Below are 24,259 nucleotides of genomic sequence, written 5' to 3'. Positions count from 1 at the left end.
CTTTTATCAGCTTCTAGCTCATAAAGATAATGGCTAAAGAGCTTGACGAAAGTGTTACCCCTCTGATCATAAAAGGTTCCCAGCAGAAAATCAAAAGAAAATTTAGACCATGGCACATGCTGTTTTGTGGTGCCCATTACCATGGAATAATGCAGAACCATCAGCTACAAGCAACTATATAACAGGCACAAGCATCAGCTATGTAATGCAGAATCATGTTAGAAGAGGACTGCTTCGTGTTGACAAATCTCTTCCTCAAATGCCAGAGTCAAATATATGATTTGGGCTAACTGAATCCAGGGAAAGCTAATGGAAGTATCATAACCAAAGCTAACACATGAAGCAGCATAGCAAATGGAAGTGAATATCTTGACAACAATAACAAAAATAAATATCTTGACATTTCGCAATTGGAAACTTCTCGGCTTAATCAATAGCGTACCTTATGTTCTTGCTGCATCAATTTCTTCTTTCAACCAACAAAGGCGAACACTTGCGACCTTGGTATTAATGAAACTTTCACGATTCTGCTGGCACTTGAAAAGCCGCAACACCTTTCCTTTCTCCCGATCTGTTAAGCCTTCCATTTCTTCTAGTGTAGACACACATGCTGCAATTGAAAACTTCTCATCTGGCTTTGGTTCCTTGATCTCTTCAACCACAGACTGCTTCTTCCTGAAGTCCAAGTATTCTTCAAGCACCACAGCAACTTGACTTTGTTTTCTCCTTTTTGGAGGTTCTTCTTTGAGCGCAGATGTTGTAGGTTCAGCATCTTCTCTTCTTGATGCCTCTGGGCCATGCAAGTCAGTAGAGGACATGTGACCATCCAAACTGGTAGATGAAAAAGGGTTTAAGCTTCCATGATGATTGGCAGAGGAGTCCGTGGGGGAAATTGGATCAGTTGTTAGATCCACATGTTGAGCCACCTACTGAACTGAGACAAAGTTCAGATCTCCTGTGGCAACACTACCTACTCCAAATAAGAAGAAAGAAGTCAAAACAAAAATATTAGTTCACTACAGATTGCATTTGTATGGAGAAGAAAGCTACAACAAGAATTTATGAGACGATTTTACCTTCATACAGTGAACACAATGAATTGAAGAGAGTAAATGGCTTTGAGCGGAATGTTTTCACCTTGGGAAAGTCCTATTGAGTGCAACAATAAGATATGGTTAGCATTGGCGCTGCATGATAATTTTTTCTCCAAAGAAACTGAAAGGTAATTACCTTCACCAGTTTGTTCTCCCAGATATCTGGTTCAGCAATGATCATACAAAGGGACTCGTTCCAGCCTACTCCACTTTGCTTCCTAACGTCTCGAACTGCCTTGTAGTTTCCTTTTAGCTCCTTTTCCTTCTCTTGAATCTGCTGCTTTGTGAAACGAGCTAACGGGAACTTCGGTTGTTTGACTCAACATGATGTTGGTTGCCATCATCTCCTTCCGGAACATCAACAAAGGCTGATGGTGGAATATAAGGTGGTTGGTGATCCAACCATGCCTCATCACCATTTTGACTTCTAATGATGTTATGGAATGCAGCACATGCAGCTGGTATCTTAATCTGGGATGCTATTGGATAGTGAGTGCCAACTTTCAAAATAGGGAAACGTTTCTTCAGAACACCAATTGCCCTTTCAATATGGTTACGAAGAAGTGCATGTCGATGATTGAATAGCTCCTTATAATTAGCATAATCACTGTGAGATGAGCGACGTCTCCTAAACTCACTGAGATGGTACCAGACACCTCTATATGGGGCAAGAAAAGATGGTGTGTTTGCGTATCCACCATCCACAAGATAGAATTTTCCTACTAGCACTCGAAACCCTTTGCTAATAGCAGACCGAAGAACTCCCGCATCTGAAGCGGACCCTTCCCACCCACATGAGATAAATGTGAAGTTTAGATCCAAATCACAAGCTACCATGACATTTTGGGAAAGGGTCCCTTTCCTATTCCTAAATGGGGGAGCTTTTTCATCAGCAATAGTGATGGGGACATGGGTTCCATCAATAGCACCAATGCAGTTCTGCAAATAAATAAAAAACTTGGCAGATTTAGAAATCCATGTGGAGAAGCTTTGAAAAAATTCTTTGATGTGGATATGTGCATGGTGGTTCACCTGAAAATAAGGCCAATAACGAGGGCTCGACACAATCTTTGGGTGTGGATGGATTGAAGATGGAACCCTTACAAATCTCTGGACAAGAGTTGGAATTAAGTTGAAAATCTCCTTCAACTTCCTATTCTGTTTCGGCACTATGTTGGAATTGCTTTTGCAGGTCTTGATTGGTGGCATTGTGCGAAATCAAATACATAAACATTCTGAACTGCTCATCAACACTAAGAAAAGGTGTGCCCTCTAATAAACGCTCACTTTGAAGAAAATCTGATATAGACCTAAATATCTCCGGCTCTATCCGAAATTCAACCTTAGACCAAATCTCATGTCCTTCTAAAATTTCCTTCACCTTTTTAGCACCGGGAAGAGATGATGTGTGGACGGGTTGCTTTTCCTCATAAAGGCAAGAGTATAAAGTGGGAACCAAGACAAAAAAGATCTCATCATCTTCTTCTTCTTCTTCTTCTTCTTCTTCAAGCATAAACTTTCTAATTATATCCCTTCTAGAACCCATCACTAATATATACTCAACAAGAAACAAAATTAATGCAATCATAACAATAACAGCATGAATAAAAACAATTTAATAGTTGAAATGTAAAAACAGAAAATCAGCATTGAGGAATGCAGGTACATCTCAGTAATTGGACAGGTTCCACACAAATCAGCAACATGGATTACGATTTTTGTGTGACTCTACCATGCATCAGAGAATGGACTCGTCCATAGGAACAAAAGCACTAATCAAGAGCAGTGAAAAATATGTCACCAAGATCTAGAATATAGAATATAATCACTCAGAACTTGTTTGGATCTAGTGGAGAGGAGGGGATTTGTGCTCACCGAGGAGGGTGGGGACGATAAGGGCTCTCCAGATCTTGCTGCGTCAGAGGGGAGATGAGCCTCGAGATCGCCGGACGGAGGGGTCGGGGTTGCTCGCTGTCGCTGGAGGGAGCCGTCCGGGTCGTTCGCGGTCGCTGCAGGGAGGCGTCGGGGTCGGTCACGATCACCGAAGGGATGCGTCGGGGTCGGGCTCAGGGACGCTCGCGGTCGCCAAGGTCGCCGGAGTAAGGCGGGGGCAGCGGGGGCATCGCTCCGCGTCGCCGGCAGCTGCGTCGCTCCAACGCTTCACGAGAGCGAGCCGGGGATTTCTTTCCGACGTCGTCGATCGTGGAAATTTCCTCCGTGGGAGGGCCGTGGAAAAGGCAGGGATACCTCCCCCGTCATGGGCCGCCAAACACGCCCGTGGGCTGCCCCGGGTCAAATTTGCTCGCGGATTTCTCACCCAGGGAAACGCCCGAGATCCCTTCAGGAAACTGGGCTAGCAAACGAGCCTAAGGGCATCTCCAACAAGGCACGGGTACATAGGTTCATGTCATCACTTTTCTCTCACCTCTAATCTCATCTCTCCTTTATTAGATAATTGATGTTTTATTTATACTATTTTCTTTCCTGGTAGGCCCACTGTCATTCTATTTTCTTGTCTTGGTACCCGTGTAGTAGTAGTATCTTGTATAAGAAACCATCTCTTATTTTTACCTCAACATCTCTCTTCCACATCACCTTAAAGTAAGAGAGAAGTTATAGTACCTCCTGACCGTACCTTGTTGGAGATGTCCTAAGGGCATCTTCAACAAAGCACGCGTACATAGGGTCCATGTCATCAGTTATCTCTTTATTTTAATCTGATCTCTCTTTTACTATATACAGGATATTTATTTTATACTTTTCTCTTTCCTAGCAGGCCCACTGTCATCCTCTTTTATAGTCTCGGTACCCGTGTAGTAGTGGTATCTTGCAGGAGAAACCATCTCTTTAACTTTTGGTTCCACCTTAGCCCAAAAAGTAAGAAAGAGAGTATAATTACCTGCTAAGTACCCTTGTTGGACATGCCCTAAATGGACAAATGGAGGCTCGGTCTTAGGAAAAGTAAAATAAAATGAGAAGTCAGCCTGCTAGCTCGTGCCCTGGGTGCAGTGTGTTCCTTCTCACCCGGTTTAAGACGGCCTGTTGACCCCGTTTCCCAAAGCCGAAAATCGACCTACCGCTCTCCAACTCCAACGAAACCTAGCTCGAGGCCGCTGCCAAGTGCCAACGCCCATTCCTCCGCGGCATGGACTCAAACCTCCAACCTAGTCCTCGTCCCACATTCCAGCGGCGCGCGGCGGATCACGCAGATACTACCCAGCGTCAGCGCCCGGCGGTCTCTGTTCGTTCCGTGGCTTTGTGGCCGCACCAGATCGCCCTGTTCCTGTGCTTCGTCGAGGAAGGTTCATCTATTCCTCTGATCTGCGAACACTGGATGTGATGTTTCGACATGATGCAAGTTCTATGACTTGATGCAGTGGATTGAACCGTATAGATGCAATTGGTTGATAGATTGCATTAAAATTGTTAGACACAGTACCTGCAGATTAGGGATTTGGGAATAATTGGGGTCATATATATTAGTGCGCCACTTTGATCATCCGAGTTAAGGCTTTAAGCACACTTAAGAACCTTATTTTTTCTTATCATTTTCATGTGGCATTGGCTTATTTGTTTTATTTGACAGGACATCACAAAGTTGCCTATTAGTGGGAGCTCTAGGCAGAGGATTTTTAATGATGCATCATTTCTTCTTCCGCATCTTACACAGTAACTTTTTTCATTATCCTTCGGTCCATGCCAGTTTTACATTGGTAGAATCATGACAATATATGCTAGTTGGATTGACCGTGTCCATATTTGCTAGGCATTCCCAAAAAGTTCATTGCTGGGGATTCCTACATTTTATCCAGGTCTGTTGTTGTTTCAGTTCCTCTCAGCATAACAATTCCCAATCCGGTGCTAAATTTCCTTTGCTCCATGCAGAGTGGAACATGGTCCTTGGGCCGGTTTGACAGGGACAACCAAACATCTGGCCAACATTGGTCCATTTGCACCTGGACAAGATGTCCTGACTGGAGCTCTGGCAACAAGCCCTAGGTATATTGGCATCTATAATCTTTATAAAATTCACCCCCACTAAGTCTAGTTACTGTTTACTGGCCTGCCTCGCGTGATGCTCCTATCGCTTCATATCTGTAACAGTTCGAGCTATTTGTGTGCTGTCTTGCATTCATGTAGGCTCCAACTGGTTTCCTTTATATCTTATGAAGAGTAATTTAACGCATGTATCGTCCCTACCATTGTTAGGCTGAGTCCTTTAGAGTCCATGTCAACATGTGGTCAATATAAGGCACCAGAGTGGACGTAACTATTGTCTTTGCCTCGCCTACGGATGTGGTTTTCTATGGATTATCCTCACCCGAAGTCATATTTGCATTTGTTTCTGCATGTAGGTGTGTTGGTACTATGTTTGGGATTCAAAATCCAGCATTGCTATTGCCCAGATCACTCTGGAGATCCATGAAGGTATCTGTTTACCACTATTTTTATTTTGCTTGGCTGGAAGGTTGACATATTTATGGAAGATTGCTTCTAAATGTAGGCATTAGATTGCTTCTAAATGTACCTCTTGTCTGGGTGTACCCTGTGATCGTAACAAGGAACATGCTTTATTACCTCATGTAAAACTTGAAGAATGGACTCATCAAGATCAGGGCAACTCAGATGAGTCTGAAAGCGTGGTAGTACTTAATATCTCTTTTGTTCATGGCCATCTTCAGATCTTTTCTGTGGCTTAATCTTTTTAGTTTGGCATTGCTAAGTGTTCATTTTAAGCTAGCAATTATGTATAAGCTATCCTGTTACTAGCTCAATGTGAAAATTTGGCAGGATAGCCAGCAATCCATTGGAAAATCATTGAATTTCTTGATGACTAGTGATGCTCGCACACTTCAAGCCATGTGGGCTATTGGGATTACCCCACCCCACCCCCATCCCACTGCATTACCAACTGGAGTAGCAAAACCAGGAACTTCACAGTGCCGAGAAGGAACTTTTCGGTGCAGAGCAGGAACTTTTCTGTAAAGAGCACTGATTTGCGATGGCCTCCTCGTTATCCTCGTTATTGGCGGCATGGTTCCGTGGTACTGAAACGACCCTTGATAGGCCTCCCATCTTCAGAACTTGAAGCTTTGTCAAGCCAACAATCTTGTGCGAAGTAAGCTTCAAACTTAAATGCAGTATGCAATTCGGATATGAAGTTATTTATTCCACTGTTTATTCCTAGTGTTTTCTGTATGACACCCTGAGTGTATTACTCTTGTTTTCTTTATTAGGTTTGAATATCTCACCCCCTTCTGTGTTATTTATGAAGAATTTATTACCGATACTGCATTCATGCTACACTATTCTCCAGTCCATTACTTCAAAATGAATCCAGTATTGAAATATGTTACTATCCTTGGTGATCAATCAAGCAAGAAGTTTGTGAAGCTCCGTGAAGCAACAAAGTTCTCCTTTCACAACCTTATCATACTTGTGGATTGTAGAGATTTTACGGACGACGACCCTAACATCCACTCTTGAGAACCTTTGTACACTACACTATTTGAGATATCAAACTTGTGGGAACTCAACACTTTATTCACTATTTCAATGTTGGTACAACACTCTCTTTAGTGGCTACCCTACACACAACCCTACCATGGTAGCTCACTTCTCTATTTGGTGTGGTGATACACTACTTGTGGTGATTGTGGTACACCTATGAAGTGGGGAACACCCCTATTTATACTTGTACAAGACCATGTGGTACATCCCACTACAATTCTCTAGAATACTCTACATGTATCCTAGTTCTAGAGAATGCTCACTCATTCTTGAAACTTACCCTCACTAGGTCCTGTCATGGTAAATTGCGACACTCTTCAAGTAAGCTCTCAAGCCTTTTAGAATATTCATATCCTCTCTCATGACACTAGATGGCTTCTTGTAAATATCTTCTCCTTTAATATCCAAAACTATTTTAGAATCTTCTCAAATATGCATAACCAATTTCCAACACTCTCCAATTATCCAGAGTGGTCCAGAATATTCTCAAGTATGCATTGCTATTTCACAACATGGATGAATATCATGATACTGGGGTTTGTTTCACAGAGATATCAGAAAGTACTTTAGCTGTAGACAGTGCTGGCAGATTTTCCTTCATTAAAGGAACTTTCTGCTTTATTCCTGCATCGAAAGAAGCAATTGATAAAGATTTTGAAGAAATGGTTGCTATGTTCGATCGATTGACAGTTCTATCTGTGGGTGAGGAAATGGCGCAGCAAGCTCCAAATGATTATAATCTCTTGCTAAACATGATGGAAACGCAAGGTTTTAAAATGAGATATCTGATCGTTACTCATACATCTCTCCTTCCTATTGACAACAAAGCATCTGTTTATCTTAAGTTTCATCAGACTATACATGCAGAACTCCGTAAGCTAGAGATTCGACAGATTCTTGATAAAATTCCTCTTGATAAGAGATGGTTTCTCTGTGCTCTGAAGAACTACTATCTTGCTGAATGCTTGAAACACAACGCGATTCATATTGGGCGCCAAAACAGGATCCACCATGGTACCAAGCAGGAATTGTTTGATACTGGCCGTCATGTCTTCTCCCACAGACATATTATAAATATTGGTGGTGCCAGATATAACTCAAGGGATGTTGACCTTATGTGGGACACTCTTTATGGAGATCTTTTGGCGTACTTTCAGCAGGAACTAAATGTTCCTGGCAGAAGGAGCATTGTCCTGCGCTACATTGGCGTCGAGAATTATTTCTTTGGCAGGAAAGTTACTAGACCTTGGGATTGATGCAATGGATAAAATAGGTTAGATTTTCTATATGACATACAAGTTTGTTTCCTTTCTCGTATTTTTTTTGCTGCCTAGTACTGTGTCTGATTGGAAACTTAGTACTAGTTAGAAAGGAAGATCTCTCATTAGGAGGTAGATTTGTGTGCTGCGCCATTGGTATCAGCAAGGTGCCAGATTCGACGAAACAAATGTGTGGCGGGTGTATAGTTTCCCTATTGAACATAGAAAGCTAATGTCTATTGGTATTTCTTCTTTATGTTGGACAATTTGGAAAACAAGGAATGATGCCTGTTTTCAATGCAAATTTCTAAGAGACCCTGCTAACTTATTTTTTTCTTATGTGCTACTGGTTTAAGTTTTGGGCGGGACTCCAGAGATGTGAGGTGAAGGAGAAGATGCTCCTGGGGGCACAGTTATTGCAATTGGTGGCCTCCGAGATTCTCAGTCAAGGCATGGTTGGAATCTGCACCAACAAAGAATTACTAATGTCTGAATCTGTTGGTCTCATGGTTATGGACTTATCGTGTTGAGAACTACTATGTTAAAGCACAGGCGTGCTTGTTCTTTTCTGTTTGGTAGTGCATGCTGGAGGCTGCAATCTACCTGTTGTTTTTAGTTTTGTGAGGATGACTTTGTTTAAACTTCCTGGCACCTATCCCGGCAGTAGTTTGCGCTTTCCGCTGTCTTGTATTATCAAGGCAAAGCTGTATGCCCCCCCCCCCCCCCCCCCCCAAGCTGCATTATGTTGAAGAAACGTCCTGGCATAAATGTTTTTACCAGAGCTTGGATTTTTTTTCTGTTGCTTTTCTGTGTTGACGTATTGCGATAACACACTTTACCTCTTAGCACGGTTCAGTAAATTCTGAACTGTGTAAATATGCTACCATCATAAGAAAGCATAGCAATTAGTTTGCTTATGTTTTTTATATGGTTGTCATTGTCTAACAGTTGCCCCCCTCTATTTATCTACCGCCCTTTTGTTATATGGTTATGTGGAATTAGTAAATGTTGAGGTCTGAATTAGAAAGTTTGTTGTGATTCACAATTCGTGTTTTGCCCTTCAAATCATATCGTGATCTTACTGAATAGTCAGCAGCGGCCTTTTGACTAATGTTCAGTTGAGTTATTCACGGACCTAATGTTTAGTTTTAGTTTTTTTTTTGAACCGGAAGACCAACATTATATTAACTGGGTACGAAGCAAAATCGCTTGCGACCAGAGCACACAAAGAAAGATAGGAACATCGCCCGGTCATACGGCTTGGGGCTCATTCTATGAAGCTGACGCCTAATGGCTTGGGGCTCATGCACCATCTTTGTGCTGAACGCCGCCTGTGGGCAGTACATAATATCCAAAGAAACAAAGTTAGAGAAATAAAGGACCGAATCTCTTTAAACACCATCCCGTTGATGTTCAGATCATGGTCTGAACCTTTGAAGGCGTGAACCAGCAGCTGGGCATCAGTTTCCACGTTGGCTATCGGAATACCGTAGGCTTGGGCAGTGGTGATAGCCTGTAAGCAAGCTTCTGCTTCGGCTTGGAGAGCGTCCTGTAAGGCGTCCATCCGACCTGCCCCCGACACAACCACATCTCCGTCTCTTGGTCCCGAATGACAAAGACCCAGCCCCCAGCGCCTCCGGCAAAGCTACCATAATAAATATCGATCTTTACGATCTCACCAACAGGGGGCGACCAGCACTGGGGTCTCCTCGTCGGCTCCTTCTGTGCAGCATGAAGTTGCCCATACTCCGCCGCGCATCGGCCAGCCAGAAGAGCGACAGTAGCAGTACCGCATGTGGATTCACCCGCATTTACCTTATTTCTAGCACACCACCACTTCCAGAGGAGGGATAAACAATTAAACATCTAGTTCTCTTATTCATATCTAGGTCGAGCAACATATGGATCACCTCCTTCGGATCACTAGTAAGTGCGCCCGTGCACGCGCGTTATAGAAGAAGCATCTATTTCAAATCACATTTCTCTTTAAGTAAGTTGCTTTTTATTAAAAAAATTCTCACTGAGCAACTTTAATAGGTGTCATGGTGTAGCGATCACACTACAATCCGCAAGCAATGGTGTTCAACATACTTTTTAGATAGTCATAGAGTTGGGATCTGTACCCAGAAAGCCAAAACTTGATCAGTCACAGAGCTCCCTAATGTTTAATTGGAGATCATTAACTTTTGTATCCATGCAGCTGCCTCCTTTAGCTCAGGTTCCACTTCTTCGGCTAGTATCTAAAAGAATCGAAAGATATCACTTAAATAACAAGCTTTAGGTACAAAGAAACAAAATTTTGGGCACATGAACACAACTTACCTCCGAGAAATCAAGGTTAATTGCATTGACATGATTGCTCATCAGCTTCCCAGCTTTCGCGTAATTGGTATTATCTGCAACAATTTTTGTGAGCTCTGGAAAGTGCCAACCTTACCATTCATGCACTCTCATTTCATAAAATATTGAACTCCTTGTCAAGATTATCCAGCAAGCCAATGGCCTGAATGATCATAGCATCAACCTACAGAAATGAGCTTTGGAAAGTGCCAACCATACCATTCTGAATTGTGACTCGTAGTCGTATTGGATCCTCACCTTTTCAGGGCTGAACTTCAGCTTATACCTAGACGAACTGTGGGACAATCCTAGGCTCATTGGACGTAGATCATGTTCTGCTAGTCCATAAATTAGTTCCGTCACAGCCCCATTGTCCACTGAACAATGTACAAAATACAGTATAAAGGATCAACTAAGCTTTGTTTGTCTTGACACAAACAATAAGGAGACCAGTCACTAATCAGAATAAGGAGAGCAATGAAGAACATTCATTTACGAGAGCAAGTAGTAACAAGAGAAAATTATTCCTATTTAAAAAGAAATCAAGATTGATCCTGAAAACTGCACTATGAAAAGTCAAAAACAACGTTCCCCCAAAAAAAAAACTCAAAAACAACGTTCCCCCCCAAAAAAAAGTCAAAAACAACATTTTTCTGGAATGAAGAGAGGGTTATACACAGTACAGTCGAACTGTTTTTTCGGCTACATGGCTCTTAACTGAGACACTTCAAGTACAGTTCGCTAGGAAAAAGATGAGGAAGGAGAAAGGGTCACCTCGTATCGGGAGAAGCTGATGCGTGTGCAGTGGGTCGCTACCGGTGACCAGCTGAGATCGTCGGTGGCATCGCTCCTGTCATCTGACTTCGCAGGCGGGTGAAATCGGTGTACTGGAGTGGTTGCCATTGAGTGCAGCATATCAAAGTATCAATAATGGCCTACGCAATTCATGCCCGGGAGGATTCTGAAACTAACTGCAAACGGGTAGCAGCATCTCACTAATTGCTCTTCCTTTGATGGCGCCCTTGTCTCTGCTTGTGTAGATACCATCCAAAAACCTATTGACATTCTTCTTCTTCACAGGGCATATCTCCTGCATCCGGCCAGGCTAGTGTATCCCTGCATCCGGTGCGCTCCAGCCATACGATTAGCATCTCACGAATCTGCTCTATTTCAGCAAATTTTGCATTGAAGCGCCTGCGTTTAGCCTACTTATTTTCCTAAGTACCCCCCGAACATCCAAAGCATCACAAACTGAATCACCCCCAAATCCCTATGTCAAATCCCTATGTTGGCTCTTCCCCAAGCCGGCGAGATGGTCCGTCAGTCGTCACCAAGAGATGCATCCCCGGAAAATCCACCCGCGCTTGCCATTGCCGGAAGCGAGATGCCATTTGACGGCCCCAGCGTGGTCTGCCGCGGCCAGTACAGGTTCGTGGCCAGCGTCCGTGCATGGTTCTTGTTTTGTGTGTTTAGTAGTACTTGCAGATCTTCTTCCGGAAAAGCTTATACACGTTGCAATTCTTCTATCTTGTGTGTGCATGTAGCTCAAGGGTACAGGACGTGATTGTACATCGTTGGTGAATATTGATCTTTCAGAAAGAAGTGAAGAAGTTGTTGTGAATGGTAATTTCAGAAAGAAACAATTTCTTATTGTCTAGTTTCTATTGGCAACTTGAGCTGTTCTTACATGAACTCAATATCACTTAATCACTCCATGGTAATTGAGGCCTTGTATGTATGCTTATGTGAATGTTCAGTTCAATGATAATTCAGTGATAATGGAGAGCCATAGTAATATCATTGAATCAGGCTTATGTGAAACATTGATTTCAGTGATAATAGAGCGTCATAGTAATTGACCTGATTCAGTGATTCAATGATTTTATAAGCTACCCTGATCCAGGCTATGCACCTTACGTTGAAATTACTGTGAACTTACTGAAACCTGATCCAGGCTATGCGCATTGTGTGGTCTTACTGAATACAATAAAAATTAATTAAGGACATGTCAAATGTGATACAGAATAACACAAAACAAAACGAAAATTCTTCATTACATAAATTCAGGCATTGGATATATCAAGTAAAATGGTATATTACTAGTAATAAGACAAACAGTTGGACAAAACGAAAATTCTCATCCATTACATAAATTAAGACATTGCATCTTTCATGGCTTTTCTTCCTTTATCATTGTTGCTTGGACAATTGCGACTATCATGAAACACCATTTGCTTGCATGTCTTGCACATGCGTGGTGCCTTGACCTTGGCTTCTTTCTGCTTCTTCTTTTCCTATTCTTCCCCAGCCATCTCCTTTGCTCTCCTAGTCTCCTTATTCTTTTACTTCTACCAACGGACCGAACATCATTTGGTGGATGGATGTCATTTAGTAAGAACGTTGCAACCAATAAATGACGCATATTCCTCTTGCCTAGTGTTCTTGACTGCTCTAGGAACCATTTGGTTCAGAGGCTCGTCGTGACCCGACCTATACGTGCTTGATTAAGCGACATCCTGATTAATTTAGGCGCCGGGTACGCGCCTGTAGTATTAATCCTGCCATCTGGTTAAGGCTAGTTACGTTTATAAATGAAAATATGTAAAAATACTTTACCAACAGTAATCTGTATTGGTTTTTGGAGATGAGACCGTAATCATGAATATGTAGTACAGTACTAGTACTATGGGCTGGGCTATATAGGAACGGAGACATGACTTGGGCTCTGCTTGGAAACCACCTACGGAGTAGCTGAGTTGCCAGTGCGTGCGTTCATGGATGCTACTAGTTGACAAATTCATCAATCATGGCTTCTGTTACCAACAACGCATCATCAAAGTGAACCGAGCGTCTTGTCCTTTCCTCTTTCCCTGGCTTCCTTCCATACCTGCCTGCAGCAGCCCTTATCTCAGGTGAACAAAAAGTGTGGCACACCGCACAAGTATGAACCATGTTTGCTGGTTCATGCATGCCCAGGTGAAGCCAATGCATGCATGAGGCCCCAGAATTTCCCTCTTGCCAAAAAGTTAAAAGTTAACATGGGAAGCGCAAATAAAGTGCGGTGCTACTGGAGTTGCTTTCCTCCATGCCAAATGGATTAGCTAGCTGCTAACTTTGATTCTGCCCAGAGCCCTTTTCTTCCTGTACTTAGTCAATGGACCTGTTGTCCGAATCCCCGGAATGGTGCACAAATGGAAGAAAGCAGGTACATCAATGTCACTTCATAGCATGCTAGCTAGCCTGAATAATATAGCTGGCACCTTGTTGTCTTTCCCAGCCCCAAAGGATGGGACCCCTAACTGCTGGAATGTGATGACAAAGAGTACTATGTGGTTGCTGAATGCTGATCATCACAGGCCAGAGGACATCATGTTGTACTGTAGGATGGTGAGGTTGATCGTTAGCCTATTAACATACCCCCTCTGAACTCTCATGGTATATCCATGGGTGCTCAACACACTTGATACTAAAAAGTCCATGCCTCAATCGGATTGTTTGGTTCTTGGAATTAGATCTCCCAACTTGTTGCGTACAGTTGAAATCTTCTTCTTGTCATAGCTGCATCCAATCAGATTACCTGAAAATCCTTCATGATTCATCTGCATGGATAGGTTATGCCATATGAATTGATTAGTTTACGTCGGCCAGGTTGCTCCCGTGGACCAATACCTGAAAATCTCGGTGTTGCAGTTGATGAATGAATGAAAATCTCGAGTTTGCGGCCGTTCGTCGTCGCTTCTCGCCGTCACGCAGGATCGATCCCCTTAACGAACTTGAAGACGTGCGGCAGCTCACGAGCAGCGGAGCAGGTGGTTTTTGGAGCCATCGTGATAGGAAGATGTGGCAAAGGGGGATGGATTGATGTAAAACACACAGCCTCAATAGGCTAGTCAAAGCTAGCAGGCGGGCGGTTTTTTGCAAGTTTGTCTTGCTTTGGATTTCACGTGTCGCATGATGCTAATGGTCTGGCTGGGAAAGCACCGGATGCAGGAGATACGACGCCATTTTTTGTGCAGTGAAACAAATCACAAGGGCAAATTATACAAGTACTCCCTCCGTTCAATAATTGTTGTCGTGGTTTTAGTTCAACAGTGAGAAAATAAATTACCAATATGATACATGCTGGTGTTGTTAGGTTAGACTACACACTTGTCTTATCTAAATTAAATTAGAACAGACAAAAACTCAAACATGCATGCTGCTGTTAAGTATATAGTACATTCCACTACTAAAATTCATGGCAGGAACATGCATTCACAAATCCATGCACAAGGTGGCGTTGCTAAGTTTAAACAATTTCATAAAAAATAGGGTTCACAGTTAAAAGGACGCTAACTTAAGATGTGAGTTTTCAGGATGAGAAGCAAAGATGCAAGGACTTTAATCTGGTTATTATCGAAATCAGTAATATTGGCCGCTCATAGTAGACTAGATAGTTAAGCGTGCTTGGCTGCGCCGTTAATTGTTGGGGATTGGCTAGGGCTCAGTCGGCTGAGAAATAATATTTCTCAGTCGACCGGCTAGCTCTCCATCGCTACATGCATAACGTCCGATCGGTACTTTGTATGTGTGCGTGCTTGCTGTGTGTGTTGATCAGTACTCTGTGTGTGTGCGTGTGTCTGTGTGTGTACGTGTGTGTGTTTTGAGAAAAGAAAAAGGCAACAAAAATAATAGCAATCAAATTTTAAAAATTGCAGTTAAAACTTTATGCGCGATCTAAAAAAATTGCGGGCAAAATTTTATGTGCATTCTAAAAATTGCAGCTAAAATTTTGTGCGCGATTCTAAAAATTGCAGCTAAAATTTTGTGCGCGATTCTAAAAATTGCAGCTAAAAGTTTATGCGTGATTCTAAAAAATTACATGTGAAAGTTTATGCGTGATTCTTAAAATTGCAAGTGAAATGGGAGGGACAGTTTAACAAAAAAAGAAGATGGTTTTTAGATGAATTTTTTTCACATTGTTGACATACGAATTGCAATGTTTAGAATTGTACCTAAAATTTCACGTACAATTTAAAATTTCACTCTTATACTGCTATTTTACGTTTGTGCAGATACATAAAATATATAAAGTTGAAAAAAGTAAGAGAAATAAAAATTACAAACAAAAACGAAACGAGTTATAAATTAGCAACCAAAAGTAGAAAAAGAAAAGGGAAACAAAAAGCAAAAGGAAAAACAGGGCCAGGTTGAGAATCGAACCCCAACCACACACAAACCGCCAGACCAATGACCTGTTGCTGATTCAACTCGGTTGTTCACGTACTTATCTATGTTTCTTCCGGCCGTCGACTGAGAAAACAAATTTCTTAGGCGAATGTTCCCTAGCAACGTAATTGTTGTCAGTTGCATGATGGGATCGTATGTCTCTTAGAAGGTTCCTGCAATCACATAGAGACATTGTCAAAAACGAAGTTGTGCAATGCAAGGATTTTCTTTCCCTCGGAGGCACTAGAGTTTCAATAAGTTGATGCACCTTTCCACAAGCACGAAAAACATAAGACGCCAAACAGAGAACTATAAGAACGAATTAACCACACGAACTCTCTGGATCGAGGACCGCCTACTAAAACAACAAGCTCACGCAAAGGGGGAGGCCACTCCTTACACACGGCAAATGCATATGGTCGCCTCTACAACAGAGGCTGAACTCTCTCCGAATACCAGAACAAGGCACCACAGGAGGAGCACACTTCAGTATTTCTTCCCGCGTCGCCGTCGTCCGAGATCTCCTCCACACGTCGCCATCGCCTGGGAGCGCTGCTCGTCCGGGAGAGCTGCCCCCCGGGGTCGCCGTCGTCTGAGGGGGTTGCCCCCGTTGTTTCCTAGTCCGGTCCTTCTCCTCCCGTCCTCCGGCGCCGGCCGCCGGCCGCTTCTTCTCCTCCCATCCGGCTACATCTTGGGTATTCCCAAATACTAGGCTGCACGCACGGTTTGCACCGTGGATGCCTGCAGGCGTGCTGCTGTATCTCCCCTGAGGGACAGGTTGAGGGCATTGCTGGAAGATATACATCGAGGCACATGTTCACACCATTGGCCTCCATGGCGCTGGCCAGCAAGGCATTCCGGCACGGTTTTTTCTGGCCTACAGCATTAGCAGATGTCGAGCAGCTAGTCAAGACATGCGAGGCATGTCAGTTCCACACGAAGAAGAGCAACTAGCCTGCTCAAAGCCCTGCAAGTCATCACGTCCTCGTGGCCGTTCGCGGTTTGGGGGCTGGATATTGTCGGCAAGTTGCCGTGAGTTGTGTGCCGGTTTGGTGTTCCAAGCATACTGCGAAGACATGGGCACCAATATCCACTTTGTCTCCGTTGCTCACCGGAGGAGCAATGGTCAGGCGGAGAGGGCCAACGCAGAAGTGCTGCGGGGACTCAAGACAAAAACCTTTGACAAGCTCAAAAGCCACGGAAAGCACTGGTCGAAGAACTCTAGCCTATGCTGTGGTCAATCGAGACCACCTCTAGTCGGGCAACGGGTGAAACTCCTTTCGCCCTTGTCTACGGGGCAGAAGTGGTGCTGCCCATCGAGCCCTCTCCCTGCCGGCGGACTCCGCTGTTGCCGCGCCTGGTGCTGGGGCAGGGGCCGACGAGCTGATTGTTCGATGGCTTGCCCCCTACGCCCCTGCAAGTTCCGACAGCGGCCTATCGTCGTCGCCGTTGTCGTACTCCCCACTGTTGCTATTGTCACGGTTGCTCGCACCCTCATCCTCTTCCTCGCGGGACAGGTCGTTGGCTTACCCGTCAGACTCGTCCCCCCCACCCCCCCCCCCTCCTCGCTCCCCTCTGCCACCTGTTTCTCGGCGGTGGTTGCGGGCTGTGGGTGAGGGCCGTCATCAGCCCCCACAAGTTGCAGGGTGGGTAGGTGCCGATGATATCGTGCAGCCCCTCGATACCTTGGTGAAGGGTTCCAACTCCGGGCGGCGGCCCTGCTGCGTGGTAGTCCTCGCCGGAGATAGCCTTCACCCAGAGACGGACCTCATCTGGCAAGAGGCCCTCGTGGTGCAGCCGGGTGCGGTCGTCCTTCCCCGAGTACATCCACAAGGGGTGGGACCGCTGTTGCAGGGGCGCAATCTGCCTCGTGATGTAGCTGCGAGCAACATCCACATTTGGGAGTCCCAGCGACCGCAACGCCTTGATCTTCTCGCAGATCGAATACAACTCGGAGTCCCTCACGTCACGCTCATTCCAGTCGAAGCATTTCTCGGGTGAGTTGACAGGCCTTTCGAGGCACGCTTTAGACTCCGCGAAGCGGAGCCAGCACCAAATCCGCCCGCCATTCCTTTTCCACCTTCTTCTTGCTGGTGATGATGAACTCGGACTTCAGTCCATCCCGGAAGCGGAACGAGACCCCGCAAGATATCGCCTTCACCTTTTCGATGTGAGGGTAGAAGTAGTGCCAGAAGAGCGCGACTAACGGCATCACTCCGACAAAGGCCTCGCAGAGGTACTGGAAGACTACAAGGAGGAAGAACGAGGTGGGGGGGGGGGGGGGGGAGAGCTGCGCAATTTGGAGTCGTTATGCCGCCATAATCACTTGGAGGAAGAGCAAGTATGGTGGCACGAATCCGGACAAGATGAAGCGGCTGAACACTTGGAAGTCCTGATTAGTGTGGTCGCCGCTGACAGGAAGACGAGTGTAGCGCCGTACTCGTTGTGCCCGAGGCCACAGTGTACTGCAGTTTGTCGATAGCCTCCCCATTGAAGCCAGGGTCGAAGAAGGCCCTCTGGGTCCGAAGCAGCCTGTTCTTCTTCTCCTTCTCCGACAACTTCTTGGGGTTTTTCTTCTCCTTGCCGCCTGCGGCGCTCGCAGGTCCCTTGGAACGCTTGGGGTCTTTGGGCGCCATGGGTGTCGTGGAAACAAGTGGATGAGGAAGGAATTGCAAAACGTTGGAAGAACCCTTGCGCCGCGGGCCCTAAGTTTTTAGCATGGGCGGGCAGGTTGCAACGGCCACACCCACGACCTACAGTAAAGTGCCCTAAAATTGTGGATGAATCAAGACGGGGGGTGCGACGTGGTCTTAACTCCCTGCTGATCATGGGGAGCGAAGGCGGAAATCTCGCACCCGACCGTTCTGCCTACAGGGGTGGAACCAGACTGGCGGCCCATGTGGCTGGGTACCGGGGTTATCTTGGGACCCACACGTCGGTAACTGCATAGCCCGGTAACCGATCGAGGATGGCGCAACCCATGAACAAGCGTTGCCGGCCCACGTCCGGGGGCTATTGTCGCACCAGTGGCCCACGGGGTCCCACTGCTGCTAGACACGTTGGTCGCAACGACTGTTATCCCGCAAGGCGAGCTACCCGGGCAGGATTAGCCCGGGAAGTTCCTCCCGGCAGGATCAAGGCAAGCTGCCCCGCAAGCTACTCAGCCCCCGCAAGCTCCCGCCTGGCTGCACATGTGGGGAAAGTGGAGCACAGTAAAGGTACGGCATTAAATGCCCCGACAAGGCTACAACTGCGGGTCTAGTCTTACTCAGCAAGGCTACTGCGGTGAGGCTAGTGCACGTTTTACTTCCTGAGAACGGTAGATAAACACTTCCATGAAGGACAACGTGGCTCAGTTCGAGTCACCTCCCTCGTTCACTCGACACGCAAGTAGCTGGTGTGTCAAGCTGTAAAGAATGGCACATGTGGTATCCCCTTGGCTATAAAAGGAGGATCAATGCCACATGTAAAGGGGTTCGAAATCTTCACACAATTAGTAGGACAAGTAGCACACCCCGAGAATTTACCCCGTAACCTGTAATCCATCTGAAGCCAAACTAATACAAACCAAAAGCAGGACGTAGGGTTTTACACCTCCGGGTGGCCCAAACCTGGGTAAAATCGTCTGAGTCACACTTCGTGTCTTCTGCCACGCCGGCATTCACCGGAATGATCCCCACAGCCCACCACCGAACCAAAAAGGGGGTTCCCATCCCTGGTGTCTGACTTTCGTGCTCCGACACCGTGTTCGACGCATCACAGCGGCAATCGTTGTTATTGGTTTGGTGTGGTATTTTTTTCTATCGAGACTCACCTAGACAGCTGTACAGTAGCAGAGCTACATGCATGACCGTGGGCCGCCCATCCAACGCTACAGCCCATGAATAGCGTTTTGCCCCTCGTAATGGGCTGCGTTATTATTCGCCAATTTGGTCTCACATGCAAGGCCCCGGGCTTCCCTTCGCACGCAAAAGCCCATGAAGCAAGTAGAGCGTAAGAGCACTGGTATTTCTGCTCTGACCCACTGGACTCTGGCGGAACTAGTTGCAAGGCCTTCACCGCCTCCAGCCCATTAAGTTTACCTATAACAGGCTTGTATTTGCCGCCCCATAGCTGGGTCTTACATGCCTATTTTGCACGTCGGCCATTAGCTAGACCAACTAATTGGGCCCATCTCCGCACCCGCAGACGTTTCGCTCAAAACAAAATAGGTCTGACAGGCATGTAGCTTGAGCTTTGATACCTGACCGGTAGGACCCCTAGCAAGTCCACTTGTGGTTCGGTTGTGACAAGCAGAGCGAGTTTGTAAGCACCTAACAAGTGGTCCCGCGCGCTTACCTTGAAAGGTGGGACCGACTGGCGGACCCAAGAGGAACCGCATGAAATGGACACGTGCGTCCCCGGCCCTTACTCTTACAGGTGGGTCCACCGGGTTGGACGGACTGACAATACGGGCCCACGCATGAACGAGATGGACTGGTGGGAGCAGTTCGCAAGGACACATGTGGTCGGGTCTGACAGGCGAGCTCCGTCGTTGCACGCAGCACTGACCGGCCCAGCCCCGAGATGACGCCAACCGGGCATCCCACCATGAACCCAATGATCTAGTTGAGCACCCGGTGCTTGTGCCTGCGCTGGTGCCTGCCCTACTGCTCGGTGGCCGTTGTTGGGAGAGTCGTGGTTTCTCTGGTAAGTGCCGGTCGAGTTGCTCTTCTCCGCGAGGATGTACCGGACGGCAGTGCATGTTTTCCAGCCGCTTCAAAGGCGGTGCGACCGTCATAGAACTGGACGGCAGTGACAAGGAGGAGGGGATTGTTTTGCTGCGGTGCCGTTGGCGCCGCCGCGCTCGGGAGGGAGAGGGTCGCTTGAGAAAGGGTTTCCTCACGAGCGGGGAGGCAGGGCCAGACTCAGATGGGCATTATTGCGAGTATGGGCCACGTTTCTAGCCCAGTTAACCAGGTGCTGATTTTTCTACGGGAGCAGCGGCCATAGGACAACGGGCCAGATTGGTGAAGCCCAATCGAAAAGTGAAAATCAAATGGATGGGCAAGATTGAAATGGCTAAAGATCCGACGGTCAACGGGCCGATGCAATGAGAGGGCTGGGAAAAGGTTCAGTTTTACTGTCCTAAATTGAGCACATGTTGCGGATGATCCAAGTCCTCCCTAACTTTGAGGAGCAGTAAAGCATTTTTCGGTTTAGACGAGCAAGCAACTGGTTAGAATAAAAAAAAAAGGTACTCGCAAGCAAGAGGCCAGGGCCTGGCCCAATTCAGCCTAGAGAGTAACGGGGGCGATGCAAGCCTAATCTTTCGTCCTGCTCCCCTATAAATAACCCAATGGCTAGAAAGTGCAGCTGCACTTTTTGTGGCGTCCGAGCGCACGCACACGCGCGTCGTCGGATCGAGCCAGTGTGATCGAACCGCAGACCATGCCTCGACCAGGTGGATTTCTACACGCAATTGGGCGTACACACACCGACGCACGCGATCTGTCCTGATCATCCCGTGACCATTCCCCTTCCTCCAGTTTCCCTCCTGCTGCTCCTCTTCCCAACACCCCGTCTCCCTCTGTTGCTCTTCCTCCCGCCCCGCCCTGTTGACCCCCACCTCCTTCCTGCTCCCTTCCTCCCCTTCTCCTCCCTCCGCTCCCCCTCCTCCCTGCATCCGGCGTTGCGGGGACTGGCCTGGCCGCGCGCCGCCGCCACGGCACATTGAGGGATTCCAGCGGGGCAGGGCTGCCACGCCCAAGCAGCGGCAGAGCCTCGGTGGCGCCACCACGATGTGGGTGGTGAGGGTCCAGCACGTCGGCCTCTCTGCGAGGGATTTCGGCGTGGTGGGGACGGAGCCCATTCGGCGGTGGAGTTCAACGGGTCCAACAAGGAGAGGGCCACTGCTGCTACTGCACACCACGACCTCCTCCGTCCGCAAGGCGCTGCCGTCCGGGTGGAGCTGGCGAGCTGCTTGGCTCGATGAGGCCGGCATCGGCCTCCTGTATTCGAGGTTCATTGATTTTAGAATTAATTTAGCTGAATAAAATTGGCATAGAAGAAGTAAGCAAAGCGAATCTGCAACTAGCTGTGTGATTTTCAGATTTTGCATTGCCGACGTTGTGCATCTGCTGCTCCTGTGGATTGGGGTGTGTTACAGAGAGGAAATAGACTCCTTGGCTTTGATTTGGTTGGTTGTGCTTGCATTTTAGGTTTGAGGCGACTGCATCATTGCGTAATAGGTACTGCATATTTCCGGGAAGGTTGTTGTTCTGTTAATACTGAATCCTCGTCTTGTTTGTAGTACTATTTGTTGAGCATTGTCAACTGACAATTCATACTTTGCCCACTTGCATTGTTTTAGAAAGAATTTTGTGCGTGCCTATGAGGTACTTGCATTGCTGCTTGCTAAACCTGCTACTGTCCACCAGGGCTGCCGCCCCCCCTCCTGTGGACTAGGCTAAGATTAACACTGAACAAATTTTTTGATGAGGCGGCAGGTGAGACATTTGCTGGATGTGCTATCAAGAATTGCAATGGTGAAATCCTCCTTTCGGCTTAGACAAAATTGCCTTCTTGTTGTAGTCAGATGGAGGCTAAATCTGAAGCCTATGCGTTCGCATGTTCACTTGGTCTGCAGTATTGTGCTATGCCAACGATTGTGGAGACGGAATCATGCCACAATTGTTGGCATAGCACAATTTTTGGCAACGACCCAAAGTTTGCCGCACACTGCACATATGTACGAGCGTGCTTGAATTTAGGTTGCTAAAATGCGTAATTAGTTGCTAATATATGAAAAATAATTGCTTACTGTTGATCTGAAGTTGGGCATGCTGCACGGAGATAGAATCGTACTAGGATACAAAGTTGCTAAAATGCATAATTAGTTGCTAAGATACGCCAAATAGTTGCTTACTGTTGATTCAAAGTTGTCAAACCCTGCATAAAGATAGGATCATGCTTGAATACAAAGTTGCTAAAATATGTAATTAGTTACTAAGAAACACCAAATACTTGCTTAATGTACATCCAAAGTTGTCGCACCCTGCACAGAGATAGTTGGATCGTGATTGAATGCAAAGTTGCTAAAAACCTTAATTAGTTGCTTAAATATGCCAATAGTTGCTTCATGTTGATCCAAAGTTGCCGGTATATCAACAAAAATTGCTAGTATGAGACTGAAAGTTGTCGATGTAGAAAACAAAGCAGCTAATATGTGAGTCAAAGTTACTGGTATAGCAGCTAAAGTTGTTATTATGTCAAAAGAGTATCGGTATAGCAGCCAAAATTGCTAGTATCTAGGTAAAAGTTGTCGGTATAGCAGTCAAAGTTATTCGTATGATAGGCAAAGTTATCGATGAAGAAACCAATTATGTGAATCAAAATTGCTAATATTATAACTAAAGTTGCTAGTATGTGAGTGAAAGTTGTGAAGATAATAGCCAGCATTGCTAGTATGTGAGTCAAAGTTGTCCATACAGAAGACAAAGTTGCTGCTAGCATGATTGTCAAAGTCGTCGGTATATCGGCAATAGTTGCTAATATGTGAGTGAAAATTGCCAGTATAACAACCAAAGTTGCTACTATGTGAGTCAAAATTGTCAGCATGGAAGACAAAGTTGCTAGTATGATAGTAAAAAAAAAGTTGCTCGTGTAGAAGCCAAAATTGGTAGTATGTGAGCAAAACTTGTTGGCATAGCACAAATGACAAAGTTGCCAACACATTAGCGAATGTTGCCACTCGGGTACACCCACCAAAGTTGTTTGTGATGCAGGAAAAGTTGCTACATTGGAGAAAAATTGATATCGAGTGGGATCAAAGTTGCTAGTTAAAGGTCAAAATTGCTACTATGCGAGTCAATTTTGCAAGTATATGAATCAAAGTTGCTAGCGTTGGAGTCATAGTTTTTTTCATAGGAGCCAAAGATGCTAGCATGGGAGTGGAAGTTTCCAGCTTAGAAAAAAAGTTGCGCGAACATAAGACAAAGCTGCCAGCTTAGAAGAAAAGTTGCGAGGACAAAAGACAAAGTCAAAGTTGCAAGTATGAGAGTCAATGTTGCCACTACAGGATCCAAAATTGCGAGAACATAAGAGAAAGTAGCCGGAATATAAGAAAAAGTTGGCGGCACAGAAGACAAAATTGTTGACACACCAACAGAAGTTGCTACCGAACATATCAGACTTGTACGCGCTGGACTGAAAGTTGCTAGAGCGAGCAAAAAACGCCACTTATATGGGAGCCAAAGTTGCCAGCTTTTGTTCAACTGTAGCAACGCAAACAAAGTTGTTAGAACAAAAAACAATGTTGCCAGCGTTTGTTCAAGTTTAGAAGTAGAACCAGAGTTGAACAGCAATACAAAGTTGCCAACTTATAAGAAATTTGATAGCTTTTGTTCTAGTGAGCACTGCAGACAAAGTTATCGATTACTACAGCTAAGTTGCAAAAAATACGAGAAAATTTGCATTGTTTAACAGAGAAGTTGCTTTACAGAAAATATTAATCAAAACATACTTAACCTGGATCTAATTTTGAAAGTCTCGTCACGAGAGAATCAATGGTGAAAACGGATCATAATTCCGACGCACAGATTGAAAGTTATGGCTTTTTGAATGTTTGAGTTTAATTACACATTACACATGTGTTGTCTCGGTGGAAGGGAATCATGCGGTGGTTTACTTGTGGAGAGAGAGAAAGAGAAAGGAAGTGGGACCTGCATGCATGCATGCATGATATGATTTCTGTGACAAGCTGGTCACCGTGATCAAATAGAGAGAGCGATACCACGAGTCGGGAGTTTCCAGTTTTATGGCCAATCATTGAAAACTTGCCATATACGGGCCGTTGGCTGGATGGAC

General features: G+C 45.6%; 1 protein-coding gene and 1 long non-coding RNA gene across 3 annotated transcripts; one reads left to right on the top strand and one right to left on the bottom strand.

Annotated features, from left to right (window-relative positions):
* Window positions 1-443: 443 nt before the first annotated feature.
* Window positions 444-2,303, bottom strand: LOC112269387. Its single transcript, XM_024456062.1, has 6 exons — window positions 2,127-2,303; window positions 1,929-2,033; window positions 1,231-1,398; window positions 1,077-1,149; window positions 931-970; window positions 444-831 (listed from the first exon to the last, which is right to left on the bottom strand). Exons 1-6 carry the CDS (start codon window positions 2,301-2,303, stop codon window positions 444-446), a joined length of 951 nt encoding a protein of 316 aa, XP_024311830.1.
* Window positions 2,304-10,954: 8,651 nt separating this feature from the next.
* LOC112269425 lies at window positions 10,955-11,999 on the top strand. 2 transcript variants are annotated; one of them, XR_002961273.1, is made up of 3 exons: window positions 10,955-11,185; window positions 11,285-11,632; window positions 11,749-11,999. It is a non-coding gene; the product is annotated as an uncharacterized LOC112269425 (long non-coding RNA). The 2 variants fall into 2 exon arrangements; XR_002961272.1 differs by having other exon boundaries at window positions 10,958-11,632.
* Window positions 12,000-24,259: the final 12,260 nt, after the last annotated feature.

The sequence above is a fragment of the Brachypodium distachyon genome, chromosome 5 (genome assembly GCF_000005505.3).
Source record: "Brachypodium distachyon strain Bd21 chromosome 5, Brachypodium_distachyon_v3.0, whole genome shotgun sequence".
NCBI classification, from domain to species: domain Eukaryota; kingdom Viridiplantae; phylum Streptophyta; class Magnoliopsida; order Poales; family Poaceae; genus Brachypodium; species Brachypodium distachyon.
Note: the sequence above shows the minus strand (reverse complement) of the source record. Positions and strands in the feature narration are given on the sequence as shown.